General features: G+C 43.3%; 1 protein-coding gene across 1 annotated transcript; it reads left to right on the top strand.

Moving 5' to 3' along the window:
- The first annotated feature begins 5,275 nt into the window (after positions 1 to 5,275).
- LOC126497336 (sulfotransferase 6B1-like) lies at positions 5,276 to 24,437 on the top strand. Its single transcript, XM_050135306.1, has 6 exons — positions 5,276 to 5,420; positions 7,439 to 7,623; positions 11,600 to 11,726; positions 18,090 to 18,184; positions 18,471 to 18,657; positions 23,753 to 24,437. Exons 1-6 carry the CDS (start codon positions 5,276 to 5,278, stop codon positions 23,884 to 23,886), a joined length of 873 nt encoding a protein of 290 aa, XP_049991263.1. The 3' UTR covers positions 23,887 to 24,437.
- The last annotated feature ends 1,993 nt before the right edge of the window (positions 24,438 to 26,430 follow it).

Raw genomic sequence — 26,430 nt, forward strand, 5'->3', positions numbered from 1 at the left:
ATATCAAGATAAAAGCTTGAGAAGGCCAAATGAATCGTTAATGAAAGGCAAAAGTTTTGCTTATGGGAATCACCATAGTTAGGATGAAAACTGTCTGTTCACAGAAGACAGTCCCACATCAGCCTGCCGTGCTATTGGTATTTGGCTGACCCTTAAAAGCAGGTACCCAGTGCAGGAAGATAGGCCATTGGGAGCATGTCCCAAGGAGATAAAGGAACCCCGGCCTTCTCTTCTCCTTCTTGTTGCTTCCTGGCTACCAGGATGTAGAGCCCTTCTCCAGTGCACATTCCTCTCATGATTCCTTATGACTCCACAAGGCTAAAGCAACAGGGCCCAGTGGCCATGTAGGAAACCTATGAAAACCTGATCCAAATCAACTCTTGTCTCAGGCATTTGTCAGAACAGCCAAAAGCAGACCAACAAGAGTGAAGGTGGTTTTTCTAAATGTTGATTATGAAAGGTTTTCACATCTATCTTGCCCTTGATGTCTTTCACTTAACTGTATCTCAGACCGTTTCCTACAGGTATCGGGTTATGTGACCTCTGGCTGAGGATTGAGTCCTCCCTCGAGAATCCAGTGCTCACAACACAGGCTCAGTCTGATTAATTAATGTTCTCCTGGCCCTGTTTTATTCTTAGTGAGAGTTTATATACTATCTGCGGGGCCAAGACTCCCCCCAAGTTCCTGTCAAAGTCAGCCTCAGCTGTCAGCTCACATACTTGGGAAGAGGCCACCTCAGTGGTCAGAGGAACTGAGAATGGAGGGGACTGTCTTCCCAGAAGTCCTTGTGTTTTGACCTTCTTATCTGTGATGGAGTGTCCTTGTTGAGGGGGGCAGGGAGGGGCTCTGAAAAGAGCAGCAGCTCATTGTCCTTCCCCTTTCATAGATTTTCTGGAATAAACATTTTTTGGCTGCCATCTACCATTAGGGCAAGTTGTAGAAATTCATCCTAAATGTTTGTTTATTCACGTTATTTTTTAAAGACTGCTCACTCTCGACTACCAGTAGGTCCACCAGGTCCTTGGTTCTGAAAACAGACCCTGTTGATACTGTTAGTGTTGCTTTCCTATTACTTCATGAGTACAAATACTGAACCCTTTTCAAAGACACATTCAGCTCTCCTCTCATTCTTGAGTTGTTTGATTTAAAAAAAAAAAAACTCTTGATCTTAGTAGGTTTTTTTTAAAGCCCGTCTAAAGAGCACAAAGTTTAATATATGAGTTTCAATATTTTCTGGCAGTCTGTGTCTTGCTGTTTATTCCCTTAATGATGACTTAAGCCAACATGACTTCCTAACCTGTGGAGTCCAATTTTAATACTCTAACAGTGAGTACTTTTATCTATCTCTTTGAAGTAGTCTTTGCATTACTCAAGATTCTGAAGATATCCTGTTTTCCTCTAGAAGAGTTTTATTTCAAACATTTATCTATATGTAGTATAAGGTGGGATTCATGTCACTCCCAAGAATGAGTACCATTCATTGAAAAGAATTCCTCTGCTTACTCAAATTCTCCTTTGCCTTGAATCAAGTGACCATGTATGTGCGTACCATTTTCTGGACTCTTTCTTCAATTCCATTGGTCTATCCGTGTAGTGTTAGGTTCAGTTTACATAATCCTTAACTACTCCTGCTTTTGGCACCCCTTAAAATCTCTGAAGCCCTAAGAGCTTTTCCCCTCTAAGAGTTATTTGGCGATTCTAGGACCTTTTTGTGTCTACATAGATGTTGCCAACTGTCATTCATTCATGAACAGATAGAGAAGTGTGATTGCCTGTTTGGATTTTGATCCAACAGTATTGATTTTATAAATCATAAAGAGTTTAGACTTTATAATAATCCTGAGTCATCTGCTCTGTGATTTATTTCTATGATTTCTATATAGGCACTCACTAATGATCTCTGGAATGTTTTCTGTTCTCTTTCCTTTGCTTGGAACTCACTTGGACTAATACTTCGACATGATTTTTCCATATCATCATAAATAGTATTGGTTTCGAAATCCTTTCTCAAATCCTTTTTCCCCCTTTTGACACAAGAGCTCATGTAAGCCAGGCTGACTTTGAACTTCCTATGTAGCCAAGAATGACGAGAAAGATTGTATACTGAGTAAGGTAACCCAGGTTCAGAATGACAAGCATGGTCTCTCTCTCTCGTCTGTGGTTTCTAACTCCAAATCTCCAGGTGTAAGTAAATATGGAGTAACTGCAGTAACCCAGAGTAAAGGACGAGGACTGGGGATGCAGGGGAGCTCTAGAGAGTGGGATAGCAGGGATACAGGTGATATGGAAGGGGAAGGGGAAATCAAGGAAGGGTCTTAGTTGGGGAAGTAGGAAGGAGGATTGTTGAATTAGGAGCGGCAGGGCTGCGTCCCCGGCACCCGGCCGCCCGCATGGCTAGCTTATGCCCAGAAATAATTACACGGAAACTGTATTTTTTTAAACACTGCCTGGCCCGTTATCTGTAGCCTCTTATTGGCTGGCTCTTACATATTGTTCTAACCCATTTCTAATATTCTGTGTAGCCCATGAGGTGGCTTACCAGGGAGGATCTTAACCTGCCTCTCTCTGGAGTGGGAGAATCATGGCGACTCCTGATTCAGCTTCTTTCTCTCTCTTCTGTTTACTCCACCCACCTAAGGGTTGGCCTATGAAGGGGCCTAGGCAGTTTCTTTATTAATAAGAAATTACTCCCACATCAGAGGAAGAAGGCATAAATTACTTTAATGGTGCTTGAAAATGACATAGAGAATCCTGGAATTACATATAGCACCAATTTTAAATATATGCATTATATATGTTAAATTAAGTTACATAACTTGAGGTGACAGTATCCCCCCCCCAAAGAGTCATAAACTAACAGAAACCCCAGTACCAGGCATGAGAAGCCTCCCTTTGAGTTGTTGATGAGGGTTGTACAAGAGACTCCCCAAAAGCTAGTGTTATTGTCCTTGTTTGTCTCCGAGAAGCTGAAGGTGAGACCCTGTTGCTAAAGACTCCATGTGCTTTGAACATAGGACTCAGGGGATTTTAGCTGGAATTGACGGGAAAGCCTCTCCCTAAGGACTGGCTTTCGTGGTATTAGAAATTGATATGCAAGTTGCCAAGGGAGGAAGTGGTCAATAGTCCAACCTAGTCGTAGTGAGTAGGACAATGATGACCAGCGTGGCAAGATATCCCTGTTTCCACAGCAACGCTTATCTCTTGGCGATAACCAACAGCTTTCTATTTGGACTTGAAGCCCATTCAACAGGAGGGAAACCATGTGCAGCACTGGGAAGTATAGGGCTTGTGAGGTCATGGGTCTTAACAGAGACCCTCCACCTACGACTTACTACAGACTAGCATAATTTCTGACTACGTTCTAAATACTTGTCTTTATATTCATGGATGCGTGTAGCTCTCACCCCTCATCAAGGAACTTCTGTTCATAGCAGACAATGACCATCACAGAAAACCCCAGCTGGTCAAAATACAGAGAACAACTCACCACGGGATGCCCAGCACCCGTGAGTACATCTGCAACACAGTTCCTGCACCCAAGGCTCAGGGACCATCAAGAAATAGAGGGCAGAAAATTGTAAGAGCCAGAGGACCAGGAAGTCTGCTGTGAGAGTGTACCTTCTAGGGAAACTATACCCGTGAAATCTCAACAGCATGGCTGCCTAAACAGGACCTGAACAATTCCAGCATCAGCGATACCCTAGTGGAGATGATGGGAATCTCATGAGCTCTATCCCTAGGTAAAGAGCTGTGAGTGATTGACAGCTGCTGAGAGAGGGGAAATCAGCATTTCCCAGGGGTGAGCACCATTGATTGATTGTCTAATACCGAATGGTCATCCCTATAAGTATATACATGCAGGCACTGCTGAGTTATTCATTTATGTAGCTATTCATTTATATGTATAGGTAACAACAAAAATGAGGAGGGTGTGAATTAGGGAGGGGGCTTGAAAGGGGCAGGGGAGGGGGAGGAGGACAGAAATGAGGTAATTTTTATTTTAATGAAGTAAAAGTAAATAGTTTAAAAGAGAACCAATGGGGATGGAGGGATGCAAAAATTAACTATTAAAAACCTAATCCTAACAATAATTTTATTTTTTAAAAGGACGTTGAATTTCCAGTCCTCCAAGCTACCCCTGCTGGGTGTTGGCATTACAGGCCTCAACCACCATGCGCTGGGTGTTGGCATTACAGGCCTCCACCATCATGTGCTGTTGCTATGTTGTTGAGCATCCATTCCTAGGCTTCACACGTGTTAGGCAACTGTACCGCCTGAGCTACAGCCCCACTATCAAGCTCCGCTTCCTGTTGCTGTCTCTCAGAGGACAGGTGTCCAGTTCATGTCATGTACTGACCTCACAACCCAGTGACTGTTCTCAGTTCATGTGTTTATCCTATTAGTGAATTCTTTGCTATTGCCTGCACGTATGATCTTTCATTTCTGTTGCTGCCATAGGCATCTTTCTCCTTCAAATATTTCTCCTTTAGTTTATCTCTATTTTTTGATACTCAATTAAAAGTTTGTTCATTTCTTCATTAATGTATATTGGCCCTTCTATTGTTAGGCAAGCCAAAGTTTCTGTTATGGTTCACTGAAATGATTGAACATTTCATTACTGCATCTGACGGAATCTGGGATATTGGAATATTATTATCAAAGACTAAAAGTGACTGAACGAAGAGTTCATTCTTCTCTCTCCAGCCTCCTGTTTGCGTTGTCCTCGAGAGATCTCTTCCTACCACGGTATTACGACTCTCATTGTATCTCTTCAAAACTGTATCTCAGAAAAGTTTGTTGAAAGTGTATCTGCCAAGTCCTGGAAACACTCTTGTTTCCCATGTCTCTGTCCCCTTCCCCCTCAAACTGTAGGAATCTAATTTTTAAACATTTCTTCAGTGATATAATTCATTGTAGTGACTAAAAGACTTTACCTATTTAGACCAAAGGATTTTATTAGCAGTATTATCTTAACAGTGATTACTCTTGGTTGACTAGTAGTATTCTGTGCACACGAACCTGAACTCAGTGGAAGAAAACGTTTTGTAACCTCTGTTATCAGAAAAAATCCAGATAACACCATTTTTATAATAGACTTTGGCTCAGTGATGGTTTAAAAATTATTCTTGTGAAGAATTGCAGAAGGTATATATAGACACATGGAATGTCAGCTTAGATACGGAGATTGCTCTACCACTTGCTGGGGTTGTGGCTGAGGTCCAGGGCTGTCTGCGGCTTGTGTAGGGACTCAGCCTTGAGTAGATCAGGTGGACGATGTCATCCCAGAGTCAGTCGGGCCTCCTTCACAAGTACAAGGGCATCCTCTTCTCTACCATGTCTTCGGAAGGGCTCCTCGATTCCTTGGATTCTTTTGATGCGAGAGAAGATGACATATTTCTGGTTTCCTACCCAAAATCTGGTGAGTTTTTTTTTCTTAAGTGTACTGTAAGATGCAAAGATGTAACAATAACAAACAGAACAATCATTTTCAAAATAACTTTATTTATCAGAAATTTTATTTGAAAAGGGGAACATGATCTTTTAGGATTTAATTTTTTGAACTTCAGAAAGATTCAGGTGAAATAATTAAAGCTCTGTACAGTTTTCTTTTTTATTCACTTCGTGAAGAAACGGAAGTGTTGATAAATCATATGCAATAAGAAAAGCAGCGCACACAAATTCCCACCGTGCCTTGCTCCGGTCTCTGTGATGAGTAAACAGCCTCTGTTCAGTTCGTGCCTATGGGTCTGGAACATTTGCATCTGCCCTAAGAGCCGTCCTTTCCTGGCTAAAACGTTTCCTTCAGAACTGGTTCCTGAGCAGTTGTATACACACCAGCATTAGTCACCAGAATTGGTTCTGTGCTAATTTTGTCTTTCTATGTAATGTCCAATTGCCTGCTGCTAATTCCATAGTAGTGGTCACATGGAGATGGCAGCTACCCAGTAACCAGTTCAACAGCGAGCAGACAAACTGCCTTTGAGTCGGGTGTGCACTGCAGTCCCCAATTAAACCAGGAGGTTCTCACTGTGGGAAGCAGCAAAGTACACATGGGTGAGAGGTCTTTAGAGACCACACGCACACACACACAGAGACTCACCTCTTAACTCTGGTTCTGGGGATTCTGATGCCCTCTTCTGACCTCTGCAGACACCAGGCACTCACACGACTGACTCACACACATACCTGCAAGTACAACATTCACACTTGCAAAATGAATAGGGCTAAGAAAAAAATAATAATAATAAAAGACTTTCTAAAGTACACTTAATATAAAGCAAATCAGAGTGCTAGTCTCTGAATATTTACTCAGCCATAAGGGTGTGCCTATTGCACCTCACTGAAGTCACAATGAAGTTAAGGACACTAGCACCAGCCTGATTTAATCTCCATAGGGGTGCAGTCTTCAAATTAGCAAATGCCACCACTCCCCCTGCTAGCCTTCATTTCCCTGCTGCAAAATCATTATCTTCCCCGAAGTGTAGAGTTCTGTTCCAGGCTGGGCACGTGGGTATGGGGAGTCCAGTAGAAGGGAAGAGCACTTGTGGAGCATGGAGGAAGCACTGAGCTCAACCTCTGCATTAAAAACAAAAGCGTAGGTCTATTGGGATTGTTCCATGGGTGAAACCCTTGTTGTGCAAACCTGGTAATCTGAATCCATCCAGGCACAAAGTGGAAGACAGAACCAACTCTACAAGTTGTCCTCTGACCTTCGTGTGCGTTCTGTGACATCATATGCAAATACAGTGATAACGAGTACAACTTAAAACAACGTCATCAGCATCACCACCATCCCTTCAAAAACAAACAAGCAAAAATCAAAAACAAAAACCAAGCAGAGCTCATGTGTTTTTCCAAGATTCTAGGGTAGCAAACTTTTAGTAGCTCTCTGAGTGTAACAAACATTTATGATCCAAATACTTGGTCTGCATAAATGCTGTTCTATGCACACGCAGAGGTTTGTATATATCTTCAAGGGGTAAATGGGGAGGTGAACACACACACACACACACACACACTGTAGCAACTGTATTCTGCTGTTTATTCTAACAGAGGAAGCGTACCGTGGGGAGACAGAAAGTGGAGACAACTTCTTGTGTATGTGGTGGGGGAAGGTAGAACATAGTCTGTAAGAGAAGGCTGAAGGGCTCATGGAACATGGAATCACATTAGTTGGTACTTTGAAGAGTCTAGAAATGAGTAAAAACAACTTGTCTTTTGCCAGGGAATCAGCAAGCACCCCTTGCAAACCTTTTCACTCTTGTAACAGAATTCTACTTAAAACAAGTTGGCATCTCATCAGGTTTCGGGGGCATCATAGTCACGACTGCTGATTAGAATCATAGCTTTCCCTGCTTAACTTGCTCACCTTCTACATCCATTTCTTCAGCTGAGACATTTAATTAAAGCTGCACTTCATATTCTGTTTGTGTGAAGGAACCCACTGGGTAGCAGAAGTCATAGAGAACATTCCCAATGTTGGAATTACCCTCACATCTCCTATCGAGTGGGGAGATGTCTCTAAGTTTGAAGAGCTAAAGATGGTCCCGAAGAGAAGAGTCATCCCGACTCATCTGAGCTACGAGATGATTCCTGGGGCTGTTAAACAGAAGCAGTGTAAGGTGAGTCCTGCTCTCAGCGTGCGGCTTTGGAAACGATGAGCTTCCCCCCAAAGATTCATTTTCATTGATGCGTATGTGTGAGCGCCTTCGGGTGTGTGTGTACCATGTGCATGCAGTGACTTTGGAGACACAAAGACAGCCTCGGATCTCCTAGACCTGGAGTCACAGACAGTTGTGAGTCACCATGCAGGTCCTGGGAACAGAACCTGAGGTCTCTGCAAGAGCAGCCAGTCTCTGCAGCCCCAGCTACGGTTCTTGGGTTCTTGCCTTGTCGTGGGGGCTTGATGGCAGCAAAGCAAGTGCCATTTACATTTAATTCTTTTATTTTTTTCTAGGAAACAAGTTTTATAACAAGAAATGCTAAAGGACAGTTTCCTCAAGCCAGTATTATTAACTCATAGGTTATTATTTTTAAAAGCCAATTATAATTTACAAGAATATTTTCCATTTTCACCGTTTTCTTTTTCTATTTACATTTTCATGGAGGGAGTTTTGTATGATAAAATGATGAAGAAACCATGCTCTTAGGTATAGTATAACAAATATTCTCAATTTGGTTAAAACATATCTACACAGGGGGGAAAAACACTAAATGCCAATAGCTCAACACGTAAAGTAAATTTCTAGTGTATGGCATTAACATTCAATTTAATCTTTTTACAAATATGTGCATAAGGAACATTTTGATCGGAAATAAAACATAAGAATAATGTTTGGGAATCAGAGATAAGACACATATGGGATCGCCAGAAATGAAGCCTCCCCCAACCATGTCAGTCATTTTCTAACCACACAAAACAAGGCGCCTGTCACACCGGAAGGCACAGAAGATTCTCCTTCAACTGTGACTGCAGCTCTGCATGCTCCGACTCCTACACAAACACAACCAAGCAGGGTCAGAATGTCAGAACAAGGGAAGCTGTCTGTCTGTCAGAACAGGGGAAGCTGCCTGTCTGTCAGAACAGGGGAAGCTGCCTGTCTGTCAGAACAGGAGAAGCTGTCTTTCTGTCAGAACAGAGGAAGTTGTCTGTCTGTCTGTCTGTCTGTCAGAACAGGGGAAGTTGTCTGTCTGTCTGTCAGAGCAAGGGAAGCTTAACTCAATTACATTTTCAAAACCTAGTGAACAATTTTCCTTTCTGAGACAGAGAGAGGGAGAGGGAGGCAAACAGAAAGGCAGTTAGACACTCTCATCCTTCATGTCTGGATTAAATGCAAACCCAGAAAGGAAGGGAGGAGACATGGGGGCAGCAACGTTGGAGACAGAGGAGAGAAGGGGGAGGATAAGGGGAGGGAGGGAGATAGAAAGAAGGAGGAAGGGTAGAAGAGATACACACAAGCTCCTTGTGAGAGAGGAGGGGGGATGGAGGGAAGAACTAACTACAGTAACTAATGGCATTCTTAAACTGGGAGGTTTTGTGTTTGTCCCATGCACATGGCACATGTAGGTCATAGGCCACTTACGAGTAAAGAACCTGAAGCTCAGATAAGTGCTTCTTAATCTCCACACTGAAGGTTCAGCCTTAAGGCACAACCCTTCCTTAATGGCCCTAAGGAGAACCAAGGCCATGGTAACTCCCTTCTGATCTCCAGAAGTTAGGATAAAATTAGTGACTCAGCAAATACTCCCTTATCTGCCCGTCCATTGAAACACAAGTTGAATATCTTGTTCCTATCAGAACTTGATGCAATGCTGCATATAATTCAGTATTGGCCTCAATGGATGGGATGTAGACTATTGGTCTCCATGGATGGGACGTAGACTATTGGTCTCCATGGATGGGAGGTAGACTATTGGTCTCCATGGATGGGACGTAGACTATTGGTCTCCATGGATGGGATGTAGACTATTGGCCCTCCATGGATGGGATGTAGACTATTGGCCCTCCATGGATGGACTTATAGGCTATTCTCCCTCCATTGATGGGATATAGGTTATTGGTCCTCCATGTGAGATGTAGACTATTGGTCTCCATGGATGGGATGCAGGCTATTGGTCCTCCTTGGATGGGCTTGTAGATTGGTCCTGAAGGCCTGAGAGTAGGTCAAGCTTCCCCTGCCTGTGCAGGGCTGACTTCCCTCTAAATGTCCCCTAAAACTTTTCACTTTGACTTTTCTTTTTTCAGATAAAAATACTTTATGTGTATAGGTGTTTTACTTGCATGTATGTCTGTGCACCACATGTGTAGCTGGGGTGTGTGGTGGAAAGGCAGAAGAGGCCATCAGGGAGTTATAGTTGCATTATTTTCTTCTTAATTGTTTTTTTCCTTCTTCCCTTTTTGTTAGGAAAATCCCTGGCATGAAATTCATATTTTGTAACTCATTTTATGATACTTAATCATGATTTTATTATGATTTGTGTGTGAGAGAAAAAGATGGGGGAGAGGAAGAGGGAGAGAGAGAGAGCATGTGCATATGAGTAGAGGTGTCCATGGACACCTACGGCATTGGATTCCTCTGGATCTGGATGACAGGTGGTTGTGAGCTGCCCAATGTGGGTGCTGGGAACTGAACTCAACTCATCTGGAAGAACAGCAAGGACCACTAAGCCATCTCTCTAGCCCCTCATGATGCTTTGGCTAATAACCCTTTCCCTGCCTCTCATAGAGTATCACACTCTCTTTCCTTTCCACTCCCTAACTTTCTCTGGTAATTCTTCAGGTTTCTCTGTTGACTCTTATATCTACAACAATGCATTTCATTATTCTCGTGAGTAGATATCATGGACATATAACAGCAGGGCTTCTCCAAAAGCTTGCTTCTCTGTCCAAACAACTATTTTTGACTGATCAATGGAGGCTTAAATCTTTGCTACTTTACCCCATTTTGTCTTTTTAGAAGTGAGTTTGCCAATCTTTGGGTTTCTGGAAGCCTGGCACAGTGAGAGAAGGTCAAGGCCTGGGAGGTTGCTTTGTGTTATGAAAGCTAGAGAGGATCTTGGGTGGGGCTGGGTAAAGGTGGTTCTTTATTCCTGCACATATTGACCTTTACACATCTCTCAATTAATGGGGAACCAGGCACTCACTATTCATGTGAGCCACACAGTATTTGGACTATGAACACGCTACTGGAAGATAGCAGTGTATTAAAAATGACTCAGCAAATTCTGTCTTATCTAGGCAAATTGTGACTGCCCCGGTTGTCAATTAAAAACACAAGAACATCTCTTCCTCAACTTCTGCAATGTTGGCTATGATCAGAGATGCTCCATTATCCAGCTTCTGATGTTTTCTGGGGGCTTCTCACTTGTTCCTTTTGTAATCCTGTCTTAGAACTCCTACCTGCTCCATTGTCAAGAGCACATGTCATTGTCTTTTCCCTCAGCTGACTATACACTGAGAGAGGTCGCAAATCACTCTTCCATCTTGCTTACTGTTGGAACTGGATCATTGCATATTGCCTGGCATTCAGCACACACTGAATACATGTTTATGGGCTGAATTATAGTTACAGTGTTCCTAGACACTGGGAGGGAATCTTAGATGTTCTACTGGGCAAAAAATTCAATTGTCAAAAAGGGAAGGTCTAAACTATAGTTTTTCCTATAAAATAACAGCACATGTAAGTGTTTTCTAACATATAGACAAGCAAAGAGTAATTTTGCCTGACAATAAATAGGGATTTTCCCATCCCTGGCCCTGAAAGACAGGACCACACTTAGTCAATAGATTTAGAAAGCTGTCCACAGGCTGTGAGTACCATGTCTGCTGGGAGATGGTGAAAAACACAGAAATCCAGGTCAATTCTAGAACCTCTGGAATCCAAATCTGTACACTGACTTTTGTCAGTGATGACTCTTACTGCGCACACTGGATTCTGTACACACAGTGACAGAAACCTAGGAGTGTTGAGTCTGCAGCTATTAAAAAAATAAAAGATATAATTTGCACAGGTAAATTTTAGTCACAACTCTTTTGGGAGATACTGTGTGTGTGTGATTATTTTCATCCTAGAATAAGGGATTTGCATGTTTCAACAGATTGTCTACGTCATCAGGAATCCGAAGGATACAGCCGTGTCCCTGTTCCACTACTACAGAGACAACCCCAACCTTCCATCCCCTGAAACGTGGGCTGCATTTTTAGAGCTCTTCCTCAAAGGAGACGGTAAATCTAACAACCATCATTGTTTTATTTTTAAATTGTATCTGTTTACTTGTGTGTGTTCATGCATGTGCATGTTTATTGTGTGAGTGTGCATGTGCATGTGTGAGTGTATGTGCGTATGTGTGCGCAGCACATTGGCATGCAGGGTTATTAGGAGAATGTTAGGTGTCCTGCTCTGTCCATCCCCACCTTGCCTTCTTGAGACAGGGTCTTTCACTGAACTTGGAGCTGGGCTGGCCTATGGGGAACCAAAGACGTCCTCTGGTCTCCACCTTAGTCAGGCTGACGGTACAGAGTTGCACTTAGACACGCTCAGCTGTCTTGTAACCTGGATGCTGGGGTTTGAACTCAGATCCTGGTATTTGTGCTGCAAGTGTTTATATCTACCGAACCATCTCCCAACCCTGACAATCATCTTTTAAAAAATCATTAAATGTTTTGAACTTTCTCGCTCAAAATGAAAGCGGGCTCCAAACCTTTGCTAGATCTGACTGCCGGCTTCTACCTGTGTGCTGAAGAGAAGATCCTTGTTCCGTCTAAGGAAATTCTTAATTCTTTCACAGTCCTCTTCACAGCCTCTGGGGAGAAGCATATTTGTGGGTGAGTTATAATATTTTTAAAATAGAGATTAATTTTGTAAGAACTTTGTTTTCATGCACCACTGTTCTTTCTGAAGTAATGACGTGCTGAGCGAAGGGCAGCTAGGTTACCTGGAAGACGCTGTGAACCGAGAAAGTACATATGCACACACAAATTCTCCCAAGGAAACCAGTGAACACATAGTGAGCAAACTGATTTCATGGAAGGTAGCAGGAAACGAACGATTGCTCCCAGAAACACTGACAAAGCCGCTCAGGGCACATTGCACCTGCACCACCATTTAGCTCATTTCATTCCCCTGACTCAGTGGTTGGGGGAAACCTTAAAAAAATCTAAATAAAGAAAGTTTGCCAAGATAGTTAAGAAATTAGGAGACATGAGTTTAAAATGATGAAGGCCTGGAAGACTCAATTTTGGGGGGGTGGGAGGTGGGCTACTGCAAGTCTTTCTCAGTTACACATTTAATAAATAACTTTTACTTGAAGAATAAGTTGCAAAGAATATCCGACCTTCTGATAACTCCCCACCCCCACCCCATTCTGGGTTACTTAGCCTAGGTTAAGGAATTTATTTACATATCACTTTTTTGAGGTTTAAAAAATTTAGTGTTTGAGACTTCATACCTGTAATTAATGTGGTTAGGTCAAATTCAGTCTCCTAATCTCCCCCATCTCCCCCACTCCCCATCCCTGCTGGACTCCTTCAGGTGCTTGTTTGAACCCGCTGAACCCTACCCCGTGCACATCCTGCCTGCAGAAGTGGACACAGAAGGGCTTCCATTTCACAGCTTTGCGGGCAGAGAGTTCAGCGGCTAGCAGTTAGTTTCAGCACTTGAAGCCTGATCCCGAGATCCTCAGGGACTCCTGCAGGGGGCACAGAGGACCAGGCTGGACTCGTGCCATTTAGCTCATCCTTCAGATATAGTTCCCTCCTTGACAAATGCTGCACATTTAGCAGAATCCTGATGACTCAAGACTGGCAGGTACCTTACGTGACTCCACAGACACCTCGTCTCTGTGTCGCTCCCACAGCCTCCGGAGCAGTGAAGGCTTGGGTCCTAACACTGGACTCAGGCTCACGAACCCCACACCAGCCACACTGGACCGCTGGCTCACAAACCCCACACCGGCCATGCATTCTTTCTTCCTTACTGTCTACTGTGTGCTTCCCATGTGACGGAGATGCTTAGCTAAGTACTAGGTAAATACTATCTTATTTCACCCTCACCAGAACCTCATGTGGTAGATGAGGCTATCTTCATTTTATAACTCCAAGGAATAACAGACTTGGGAGGCTAAATAACTCAAACACAGACAGATACATAACAAATGAGGAGTAGAGCCACGACCTAATGTTTATTCCAAAATCTTTCTGCTTACCGTGGTGCCACAAGGTGTCCAGTCTAAAAAGCCACCTGATCATGAATTCTTCTTCCACATGACCATCCTCTAAATATTTAAAGATGGTTAGCATGCCTCTCTCTGCCTCCAGTCCATCTTTGGAATAAATAAAGTCTAAACACACATCTTTTTTTTTTTTTCAGAACAGACCCCGAGTCTGCTTTTTCTCAAGATGGCAAATACTATTTTTTTTTGTTCCCATTTTGCACATTGTAGCTCCTTCTCATCTATGCTTCCTGTGCTCCAACCTGGTCATGTCCTCACTATGACTCTGCATGCAGAATGGGAATACGCCCAAGTGAGGTATAGGGAAGGCCGGGCAGTAGCCGTGTGACCCTGCTCCTCCTCTACATGTTAGTTTTCTGTGGACAGTCATAAAAGTGCCAGGGCAGGCCAGAATGAAGCAAGGCTAACTGGTGCCGGGGAAATGTGCACCCAGTGACCACCGTACCATCATAGTGGATTATCTCGGAGGAGGGCAGGAAATGGTTGGACAAACATTCTGGGCATTTCTCCTACACCTTTTTGGGTGAATGAACAGATCTTTAGTGGTAATGGGCTCTTATCTATAAACATCCTTCATCTGGCCTCTCCGTCCTGCACAAATCCTTTTTAAAACCAAAGCTTTAAAAACATTTATTTGGACGTGAGCAATGGCTTTACTGTTCTTATTTGTAAGACAGAGGACGGGCATAGAAGCCCAGCAAGTGAGAGGATGATGCAGGGGATTAGGAGTTTGAGATGATCCTGGGATACACAGCAAGTTCAAGTATAGCATGGGCTGCATGACACCATCTCAAAACAAACAAAGAAGTAAACAAACCTCAACATCCCGGGACAACAGCAGGGAGAGCGAAAGCATTGCATGTGCTGCAGTGCAGACGCATGCGTGCATGGGCGTGTTAGCCTGTGACCTTCAGGGGGTGTTTGAAGGACTCTGAAGACTGTCACATGCTTAGAAAGACTAGATGACTGAGGTGGAAGGCGTGGCAACCAGTTTTTGTCTGTTCTTCATTCTGTGTGGTTTTGGTTAAGCCCCCAAACTACTTAGAGATCTATCCTTCACGTACAGAGGAAGACTAACAGAATAGTACACCTTTAAGGACCTTTCAGGTTCAACTTAAGAAAGGACCACATTCCATCATAGAAGTCCACTCAGCCCTTCTGCTAGACATGGAGACTTCCGTGTGGTTTCACACGAGGCAGGTATGCATCCAGGGAGGTTCTTTCCTAAGGACGGTTGCATGATATCCTGGGTTGATCTCAGCTCCTACTTACATAAAGACAATAGAGTAGAGTGATGTAGCCAGATGCTTATGTAATCATCTAATTTACCTCTTACTTTCTGGGTAGTAGCTTTCAAGTTAAACAATAGCTTTAAATTTTGCTCTGGTGCTATCGGGCCACATTAATAGCGCAATGAAACTGACACCTTAATACTGAACACATTGGCACGTCTAGCTCCCCCCCAAGCCTTGTCCTAGGGTTGTCCATTTCCAGGTCTTTTGTTGCAGAAAGTTTTGCTTTGTAATACAATGGCTGTATATTCAGAGTAATTTCTAGAAACTAGAACCTAAGACTTGCATGACAATTGGTGTCAGGAAGAAGGCAGAAACAGCTAATGCAGAGAATAGAGCATTACGGTAATGCATGTAGGTGGGAGGGAGCCGTGGAGCCATAGGCTGGAAGCACTTATCCAGAGTCTAAACTCGGAGTTGTAGAAAGTCCTCTAGCAGCAACCAGAGAGAAGGGAGAGGATGAAACTTTTTGCTCTAATACTGGGTGACTTTTCCTTCTTCTTTAGTTTATTGAAATAAGCATTAAGGTATCAGGGTACCATTGCTAAGGAGATGGTTGAGTGAGCCAACAAGGAGAAGACATCAAAGACAGAAAGGGCTGGTAGAGAATGGTAGGAGCTGTCCGGTAAAGCCACTACAGCCACTGGCAAGACAGGGGTGACAGAGATGATTGCGACAGATGGTCAGTGTCCTTAGTGATATTGGCTGAGAGACCAGGTTGATTGAAGGCTGCGATCAGGAGGAAAATGAGCAATATCTAAAGGGCATAATGTCTCAAACAAACCTTCATTTTATAGGAAGAGGGGGAAGTTCTGGAAGTTTCTACCAAGCAAAGTTTCTGACTTACTTCTCAGACACACAGACTGGGCGAGCTCTGCCCTCGGGCATTCTGGGGAGGAGGGCAATTTGGGTGTAAGCTAAAGCCAGGAGTGGGGAGAGAAGGCCTGGTGAGCCTGTGACATATGACGTGTGTGCAGAAAGCAGTTCCCCTCAGAAGAGGACTTGGCTTTACTTTAGAAGTTCAATTTTCTTTACAGCAAAGCTCTATTAACAACTTGGAAATTGAGGCCTGTGATTTACAAATCAGCTCCATTTGTCACTTGAAGAGTCTAAGCGGTTTAAGGACTCCTCTGCACACAGTAGTAATGGACTCTCACAGAGCGCTAGCCAGGAAGCCCACACAGTTCTCTCTTCTTCAGCTGGCCTCTGTCCGTTTGGAGAAACATGGAATAGAGTTTCAATTCTGACCAACAGAACAGCTGCCTTTGAAGTTACCATCAGTTCAGCTCTGAAATTTCCTCATAAGTGCAGTCTGTGGCTCGCTGCAGTTCATTTCTTTCTGAAAGAGCCTTGATGCACCGGTGAGGTTGAGTACATTCAACCAGTGGTTAGGACTGAGTCGGCTGCTATCCCTGGTTGCAGGACACAGGCTTCTCTGGCCGTCCCAAGGCCTCTCGCCACATCCACAGTTGTGGGCAGTGACATCCTATGGGAGCCTAGGCAGTGCGTACTGGTAGGAGGTAGAGGGTGGAGGTTGACCTTGGGCTGAGACCCTGCTGGTGTGAGATCATCCTCCATCCCTTGAGGCTGGAGGAGAGAAAAGGCTTCTACAGGTATTTGAGTCTCGGGAAAGGGTGGCCGTTCTTAGAGAACCAGTTCTCCACTGCTGCTGTGGACATTGGGCGATTCTGAGATAAGATTGGACAAGACTGCAAATCAGCCGGAAGCACTGCTAAGGAAAAGCGAGGCAACTCTTTGAAGAGTTTACTGTCTGTCTACCTGGGGATGCCAGAGAAGGCCAACTCCATAATGACGTCACAGTAGTCCCAGAATTTCCTGGCTTAAAAATACACAGCAAAATATGTCAGACTCAGAAGGTCAAACACCATGCGTTTTCTCTCACATGTGGAATCTAGATTTCAGTGTGTGTGCGTGTGTGTATGTGTGTGTGTGTATGTGCGCGTGTGCGTGTGTAATAGCAAATAATAATACTGTACATGGAAATGTCACTAGGAAACTCATTACTGCGAGAATGAATGAATAAAGAGAAATATGTATATTTACAGGATTATTTATTTGCGTTTTGTTTCCTCAAAATCTGAAACCGTCGAGCATTGTGGGTAGTTTATGAGTTTAATTCTATCACAGCTGGGACACGGAGGTCATAAGCCAGAGCTGGAGGTTGGGGTGATAATGACACCTGGACAGTGGATGGGGACACATTTAAACCTCCTCTGCTTTAGGGATCGTGGTTCCAATGAGCTGATGTCCTGAGACAAAAGCAGGCTTTCCTTTCTGACCGTCACTGCTGAAAAGATCACAGTGAAGGATATTTTACTTTTGAACCTGGAGAATTTTTCAAGGGTATCATTTCGCAACAAAATACATAATGGCAATTGCATATAAATATTTAAGGCTGAATTGTTCAGTCTTAAACTAAAATAAGTGAATAGAGTATTTTTAAATTTATTATGTTTTTAATGTGGTTTAAAATTTGTAGACAATAGATACTATAACTATTGTAAGAGCCTTTAAAAAATAAGTTTTAAAACTGGGCATGATAGCTCATGGTTATAATATCAGTACTTGAGAGGCTGAGGCAGGAGGATTACTGTGAGTCTCGGAATTACCCTTGGCTACACAGTGAGACCATGGCTCAAGGAAAAGCTTCAAAATGTTTGTGATAAAAGCCTGGGATTTTAAATGTCACTTTAAAGAAAGAAAATGACTGATACTAAATGTTTCCTTAGAGAAGCTTAAAAAGTTCAGAATATAAATATTGAGAAAGACATATGTTTTGACTTTGCTGCTACTTTTTATGGTGATAAACATATTTACTAGAAATAAGGGAATAAGATAACCAGAGTATTGTGCAAAGATGTGGCCATGAGCATCTCCTGACAACTCGCACCCAGCAGAAATAACAGGAAATGAGCCTTTCTGGGCAATCTCACCCCAGGCTGATGAGCAAGTGCTCTCCTGACCTCTGTGCTGACTAGGAAGGAGCCAGATGTGGGCGAAGCCATCACTGTAAACAGTAACACCGCTGTGTACTTCTCTTCCAGTTGTGTACGGCTCCTGGTTTGATCACGTGTTGAGCTGGGAGAAACACAAAAATGATAAAAACGTCCTCTTTTTATTCTATGAAGAAATGAAGAAAGTAAGTCTTTCACATCAACCTAGGCTGAAACCAAACTAAATTCAAAGTCAGGGGAGGAGAAACGAGGGTGGTGGCGCAAGCCTTTCATCCCAGCACTCAGGAGGCAGAAGCAGGAGGGTCTCTGTGAGCTTGAAGCCAGCCTGGTCTACAGAGCGAGCTCCAGGACAGCCGGGGCGACATGGGGGAACCCTGCCACAAAAGAGCAATTAGTAAATTTTGCTTAAGGAATGGATTTGGTAAGTAGATAAGAGGCGTACTTACTTTCTTTAATTTTCCTGTTGCTCAGGACTTTGTTAAGAGTCTAAATAAAATAACTGATTTCCTTGGCTTTGACGTGAACGACAGCGATATTAGTCAGATTGCGCGGAATACCTCGTTCAGCGAGATGAAGAGTAACGCGGTGAAAGAAAACTGCGACCCCAATCACACCATCTGCGCCCTGACGTCCGACAGGAACCTGGTGTTCAGGAAAGGTAAGCGAGGAGGAGATGGCTCCATCTGCGCCTCCCACTGGGGAGCGCACTTGGCTTTTGGTTTCTGCGCTCTTTCCTCATCTGGCAGTCAGCCACGAAGACCGGAGCTACTTGACTATGTGCAGACTCATTTTGTTTTCACTGTTTCCAAAACAGTAGCAAGGAACTACTATGTACCGACATTGAGATTGTACTGAGTAATGTAGAGATGATGAGCGATAACGGGAAGCTTTCGTAGGCTATATGCAGGTTTTATGCACGCAGAGCTTAGATGCTATTTTATATAAGCTGTGCATCTCAGAATGTTGGTGACAGAGAATTCTGGAGTAGGTGAAGTTTCTCTGTGTCCCAGCACCTTTCTCCTAAAAACCACTCAGAAACTATTAATTGTAAATGCTCAGCCGATAGCTCAGGCTTGTGGCTAGCTAAAATCTTTAAAATTAACCCATGTATTTTTATCTATCCTCTGCCACACGGTGGTACCTTTTCTCAGTACAGCATGCTCATCTCTTGCTTCCTTTTTGTTTGACTTGTGGTTCCTCTGCCTCCACCCTTCTTCCCAGCATTCTCTCTGTCCTGAAATCCTGCCTAGATATCAGGCAGTCAGCATTTTATTAACGATGACAGCGACACATTTTCACAGTGTACAAGAGGATCACTCCACAGCATCCTGGAACCAATCTTCTCTGTGTACACAAGGATGGCAGTGATTGTGTTAAAGTTCTCATTGACTTTGTGCTTGCCGTGTCTTCACAATGGACCTCACATTGCTTATGTGCATAGAGACATAAGGAAAGGAATTACTCTCCCACAGTGATTTTCCAGGCCCAAGTCAGAAGCAAGTAGTGAATATATCTTCTTTCCCCCCCAAAATGTATGTGTAACAGCATAGGTGCAATACCCAAGAATGCCAGAAGGGGGCATTTGAGTCCCCTAAAAGTGGAGTTAGATGGTTGTGGGTTACTGGGAACTGAACTCAGGTCCTCTGTGAAAGTAGCCTCTCAACTTCTGAGCAGTCTCTACAGCCCCTATAAGTACGTTGAAGTGTGTGAATTTTTATCCAGACGTAGGAGAAATGGTCTAAAAATTATAAAGGCAAAGATTTGTATGCACAGTTGCATGAACGATTCCTACCAGAGAGCAAATGTTTCTTCGCCTCCTTTCACGCAGCCAAATATAATCCCCCACAGGAAATACTTGCCAACTCATTGTAAGACAGATATTATCTCAACTGTGCAAATTTTCTATTGTAATTCAGCCTTATTTATGCAGAGTCACAGAACCAAGGCTTAGAAAGGAGCCAAGCATTCAACTCAGTAAATATTAATAAGCTATTAATTCTCGAACTAATACACAACTGTTGAATAAAACACAGCATCACTTCTCCAAAAGTTCTTATTCTAGACAAAAATGCACACTGCTAACAGCCTGAGCCACAGTGAGCAGGATTGTGTGGGGGAGTCTCTGTCCCCAAACCAGCTCACAAATCACCACACAGAGACTTCTTCTTAACTATGAAACCTTGGCCTATAGCTTAGGCTTGTTCCTTATAATTTACATTAACCCCTATCTATTATCCAACATTCTTTTACATGGCTCAGTTACCTTTCCACATCCTGCTTCCTCTGCATCTGGCTGGCAACTCTGCCTTTCATCCTCTCTGTCCCCAGAAGTCCTGCCTAACCTCTTTCTGCCTAGCTATTGGCCCTTCAGCTCTTTGTTACATCAATCACAGTGCTGCAACTTTACTCAGTATAAAAGGGGAGGGGGTGTGTGGGCAGGATCATACTTCTGCAGATCCAGGACTGAAAGTTTGAGAAATGGTTATGAAAATGGTGGGAGAGGAATGCTCTCCAGGGGAGCCAATGGCAGAGAGGGGGTCAGAGTCCACGCTAGAAGAAGCTGTGTCTCTCTTCCGTCTCTCCTCTTCCCCATTCCTCGTCTCCCCTCTCTGCCCTCTCCTCTCCTTCCCTACTCTTCCCCCCTCTTCCCTCTCCTCGCCTTTCCCTAACCTCTTGTTTTCTGGTTGAAGAAGGAACCACACAAACAGGCCAGTGGGGCACAGAGTGGTAGAGAAGGCTGTAAATGTGATGAGAAGTGTGAAAGGGAGGCAGAGGAACTGAGCAAGACGCTGATGAGCTGTTTAGGTGGGAAACATGGGCCACCCTGGGTCAGTGACAGGAGTCCTGCTTGTGTGGTTTAATCAAGAAGTCAGTCAGGGGGCCACTGGCAGGTTGTGGAATGAGGCAGAGTCATCTGGGAGGGAACCAAGAGTGGATAGCACAAGGGGCAGAAGGTGGATCTCAGGGACCTTAATACCAAGAGAATGAAGCAGCCCAAGGGGAGCCAAGAAAAGACACGGGCCAGAATTAGACGGAAAGCCGGGACCACACATGGGAACCTGTCCGTGGATCATGAGCTCTAGGCAGTTTCCACAGTGAGGATGGGAAGGGTGGTCCAGAGAGAAGGAAGAGACCTATGGCTGGCCTGCATGAGCTGTGAGAATGTAGGGCAGAAAGACAACATGGTACTTGAAAAGGTCTGGAAAAGGTCAGGGGGGATTCTGGAGAGGAGATGAAGAGAGAACAAAGAGAGGTCAGAGGAGTCAAAAAGAGCAAAGAGGAGAAAGGAAAAGATTGGGAGAGGCTGCGTAAATACAAGAGCAAGAAAGAAGGGCACTCTGAGCCCTCATAGTGATGTTTGTATTACATCACCCTTTGAGAGTCCTGTTAACAAAGCAATCACTGTTCTCAAATCTCACCCCATAAACATGAGACACTCCTGTGTTGGCTGTCCACCTACCCCCATGCTCCAACCTACCACAATTGTGACCCCTGCAAACATCCCTAGATGAAACTCCACCTGAAACCACTACCTGTAACTAACAGCACCTGAGTACCACCATGTGCTGGCTATAAACACAAAGACCAGCTCCTACTGAACACATGCACCAATGTAAAACACTTTACACATAAAATGAATAAATCTTTAAAACAACCCCAAAACATATGGCTAGCAGGTTTCAGTCCACAGGTCATAGTTTTCTGCATTCAGATTCTTGCTGTCTCTTTTAATATCATCTTTGTATATTAGTTTTTCATATGAACTGGGCTCATATGAAGATCATGTGAGCATCTTTAATCCCAGCATTCTAGAGGCACAGGTAGGCAGATCTGGGGCCAGCCTGATCCATATAATATATGTGTCCCAAGCCAACCTGAACTACATAATGACCCTGTCTAAAAAAGCAAATCATATAATATCAGTGTTTTTTTAGCAAAATACACAAACTGTGAAAAATAAAGCTATTCCTAGAATACAATGCACTTCTTTTCTGTTGGTGACATTGTCCGGCTTGCAATCCAGCCATGTGTTTTCTTAGCACATGATGTAAGATGCCTCTCTCTCGGTTATACACACAGCATACATTACAGTCCCCTGTTTGAAAAGGTTTACAAGCCAAAACCTTGTGAACCTTGGAAACAGAAGATCACAGAGAACAAGCTCAGAGATAAATTAATGTGCCCTTCGCCCTAAGACAAGGAGACCCCAGGGATGGAACCCGAGCTCCAAGTTTGACAAAGGAGCATAATAGAAGTGAGAAATTCAGTTCTGAGGGCTCGAGAAACACGGCTTTTCAAATTAGGAGAGGCTAGCAGACTATGTACACTTAACACCAAACATTCTGTATTGAAAACTGGTGTTTATGTGCCCAGTTCTTCACTGTTAATTTTATGGAAAGGGTTTCTAAAACTATGGTGAGATCCCCATCTCTGTAGTGCTTCCCAGCCCAGCCTCCTCTGTGTAAGACCCAAGGAGGTGAACACGGGAACTTGCGCTGTGCTTACTGCCGCACTTAGGCTTCAGTCCATTTAAACTTGATTGTTCTTGGCTACTCCAACAAAAACACATCCATATATGTAATAAGAAGCTGCTTGTTTGTTTCTCCACTACCCATCAGCTCACACCCAAAATAACCACACAGAAAATGTATTAATTAAATCACTGCTTGGCCCATTAGCTCTAGCTTCTTATTGGCTAACTCTTACATCTTAATTTAACCCATTTCTATTAATCTGTGTATCACCAAGTGGCTGTGGTTTACTGGGTAAAGTTCCAGCATTTGTCACCGGCGTATGGCTACATGGCTTCTCCTGACTCCCCCTTCCTTCTCGCAGCATTCAGTTTAGTTTCCCCCATCGACCTAAGTTCTGTCTTGCACAGGCCTAAGACAGTTTCTTTATTAATGGATGCTATTCACAGGCAGCGAGATGTCTCTGTCAATTCTAGAGTTTTGGAAGTCACTTACAATGTACTTCCGGTTTACTTAGGTAATATTATATCCTTCTGGAGTCTTTGATAGAGTTGAAGAATAGATAGTTATAGTTTTCCTTAGTTATGATAAAAGATAAAATAGACATAAATATTGTAACTATAATTCTTGCTTGATACTTGTTATGTGTAATTTTACTATGTTAAAGTTAAAACCTTTCTTTTTATTTAAACAGAAAAGGGGGAAAGGTGTGGAAAGTCCTTCTGTATATGTGTTGCTTTTATTGGTTAATGAATAAAGAAGCTGCTTTTGGCTAATGGCTTAACAGAGTGTAGCAAGGCCAAAAAAGATAGATAAAGAGAGTAGGAGTCAAAGAGAGGCCATGGAGCCGCCAAAGGAGAAAGACGCCAGCTGCTGGCTGGAACCTTGCTGGTAGGCCACAAGTCTCGGGGTAAAACATAAAATAACGGAAATAGGTTAATTCTAGATATAAGAGCTAGCTAGAAATATGGTTAAGCTATTGGCCAAACAATATTGCAAATAATATAGTTTCTGTGTGATTATTTCAGGAGTCTGGGCAGTCAGGAAATGAATAAGTGACCTCCTATAACATATATTTTAAATCTTTCTTTAAACAAGTAATTATAAACTGTAGAAATTAATATGCAACCATCACAGTCATCACTAGAAACACCAAAAAAGCAAGTGAAAAATGGTCCCCCATCATCTCACCAGGAGATACCAAGTGCTTTCCCGTGTGACTGCAAAGCTGACAGGTCTCCTCTGTGAGCTTCCTGCCTGATAGATTTCTTGTGTTTCCAGGAGTGGTGGGTGATTGGATAAACTACTTCACTCCAAAGCAGAGGAGTGCCTTTGATGAACTGTTCACAGAGAAGATGAAACACAGCGATGTGGGCAGATGCCTGAAGGAGTATACGAATTCAGATGGGAAATGAAGCGGATTTCCCAGCTTTGCAGAGCAACGCCTAGAAAACGTGTAAATATTCTACCGTGGTGGAAAGCAGGTCTTCATTCCCGTGAGAAACACATACTTCAAGAACGTGTCAAAAGTGGCACTCGTGAGAGACTATTATCAACGCGTTTGGTGACAGTAGAGAATTATTAATAAAAGGAGCCATAAAATTCTCCATTAGCTGAACTCTGTAGCCATTTCCAGTGTGTTCAGAAAGGCCTGGAGTAGTTCCTGCTCAGAATGGCGTTGTTATTGTAAATCCACCATGAACTGTGCTGATGTGGAAAAGGGGTGAAGGATTGAGTCATATCAGAATAAAAACAGACACCATCCTGCCAAGCTTGGAATACCTAATAGTAGGATCCTATCGCACACTGATGAATATGAATGATAGTCCTTCAGATGAACATCACTGGGCATGCCCGGATTGTCTTAATGTCATCTCAATTAAATTATAAATTTTTCTAATTTTTCAATTTAGAGACTGAACTTTCCTTTGAATATGTCCATGCTTATGATTATAGTATTTAGAGTATGCATGCTCTCTTCCAACTCATGCCCAACACTAATCCAGGATCTGCAGCTTTCTGTAAGGTGTATTACCCTGTGCCTTTACTAGAGGGCACCGTAAGGAAGGCTGTGTGAACTTAACTTCAGTGTTTTCCCACAGGTCTCAGCACAGTTTACTTCTGTTGTGCACTCTTACGGAAGGCTTGCTGGGAAATCAAAACTGTACTATCTATAGCTCTTAATGCTGAGCTCACAGCAGGAGGTGGGTTTGCTGAGTTCTACTGAACTCTGATTTTTTATGTCCTAGTGTATTATGAGCCTATGTAAACATTCTGGGACAAATCTGTTGGGGCATTTTGTGTGGCATCAATAATTCAACACAAAGTTCAATTTGCATAAATCTTCTGTATGCATGCATTTGTTACAAATAAAGAGCATTCCTTTTGACTTCGTGCAACTCTTTTTCTCAAACTAGCATGGTTCACTTTAGCCACTTCCCTTCTTCAAGTAGATAAAGTCACTGAAGGACAAACCAGGATGATCTTGATGCAGCCTTCCTCATGGAGCTGGGAAAATGCACAACCGAGCTGACTTCACATTCGCTCTCGATGACCAAAGAAGGAGACGGCCATCAGTCAGGCCAGGGAGACAGATGAGGTTGAAAGTGAAGAAAGCAATGAAAGTACCAAGTCCTATAAGTTCCATATATCCTCATGGCACTGAAATGACCACTGTAATTAAGATAACTAAGACAAATATCTCATGGAATTTTGCTCTTCTAGATCTGTAAAGTAACTTTGGCAGGCTGTAGTTCAATTTTGATAAGAATTTGCTGAGAGTCAATAACCCGAGGGTGTAACCAAGAATGTGCACCCTCAGTCTGTGACCAGTCAGCCTTGAGCGTGATACAGACAAAGCATGAAGTTGAAGGATCTTTGATCTCAAAATGCCTACACTCTAGTGGGTTTCCACAGATAAGATGTTTCACACATCAACACACTCCACACAGAAAGAGGAGAAGAGAAGGGATGGAGAAGCAGGACCCTGGCAGAGGCTCTGTGTGTGGGTGAGAGAGAGAGAGAGACAGACAGACTGAGACAGAAAGGGAGACAAAGAGGCTCCCGTGCAAATGAGAGCAAGGTGACCTGTGTGTGCAAGCGGGGTCAATGAGTAGCATGCTGCTTAGTTTTCTCCCAACTTGGCACAAGCTAGAGTCATCTGGGAAAGGGATCTCACTAAGGAAATGCCTCCAGCAGATTGGCCACAGGCAAGCCTGTGGGGCTTTGTCTTGACTGCTGATTGAGGAGAGCCCAGCGCACTGTGGGCGGTACCAACCCTGGGCAGGTGGACTGAGTAATCCTGGGGACCATGCCAGTAAAAACAGCATTCCTCCATGGACTCTGCTTCCATTTCTGCCTGCAAGTTCAGACTTGAGTTCTTCCTCGGTGTCCTCTTGATTGTATCCAGCCTGTAAGCTGAAATAAACCCTTTCTTTTTCAAGTTGTTTTTGGTTAATGGTTTACCAGAGCAACAGAAAATGTCACCAGAATGGCTATACACAGTTTTGTTGTTTATTATGGAATACAACTCTGCTGTGTATATATACCACACTTTATCCATTCATCCGCAGGCATGGTGGCTGACTCTGTAACCTGCAATGACTCGTATGGCAATAAGCAGGCATGCAGTTAACTCTATGGTGTGTTGCCTCAGAGTCCTTCAGCTGTATACCCAGGAGTGGTATAGCTTAGATTTTTAGTTTTTATTTGTTTAGTGACTGGGCTCATGCACACTCAGACTGTATACCTCTGCTTGGCCTTGATCCACAGCATTCATCCTGCCTTCTCCTCCCAAACACTGGGATAACATGCCTAGGCCATAATGGCTATCTAGGAAAATTTTATCAAAGCATTCTGTATTGATGATATGAATGCCCAAAATACAACTTCCAGGATTATATCTCGGTGATGAAAAATATGATAGCATAAAATGTCAATGGCATTTGCACCACAGAAGG

Source organism: Alexandromys fortis, unplaced genomic scaffold (assembly GCF_014885135.2).
Source record: "Alexandromys fortis isolate MF-2015 unplaced genomic scaffold, M_Fortis_MF-2015_v1.1 scaffold_21, whole genome shotgun sequence".
Classification (NCBI taxonomy): Eukaryota; Metazoa; Chordata; class Mammalia; order Rodentia; family Cricetidae; genus Alexandromys; species Alexandromys fortis.

Excerpts from the sequence above, each read along its gene's own strand:
- LOC126497336 (XM_050135306.1), top strand. The coding sequence starts at position 5,276 with ATGTCATCCCAGAGTCAGTCGGGCCTCCTTCACAAGTACAAGGGCATC. Across the intron at positions 5,421-7,438 it reads GGTTTCCTACCCAAAATCTG|GAACCCACTGGGTAGCAGAA; the intron begins GTGAGTTTTTTT and ends GTTTGTGTGAAG. Across the intron at positions 7,624-11,599 it reads TTAAACAGAAGCAGTGTAAG|ATTGTCTACGTCATCAGGAA; the intron begins GTGAGTCCTGCT and ends ATGTTTCAACAG.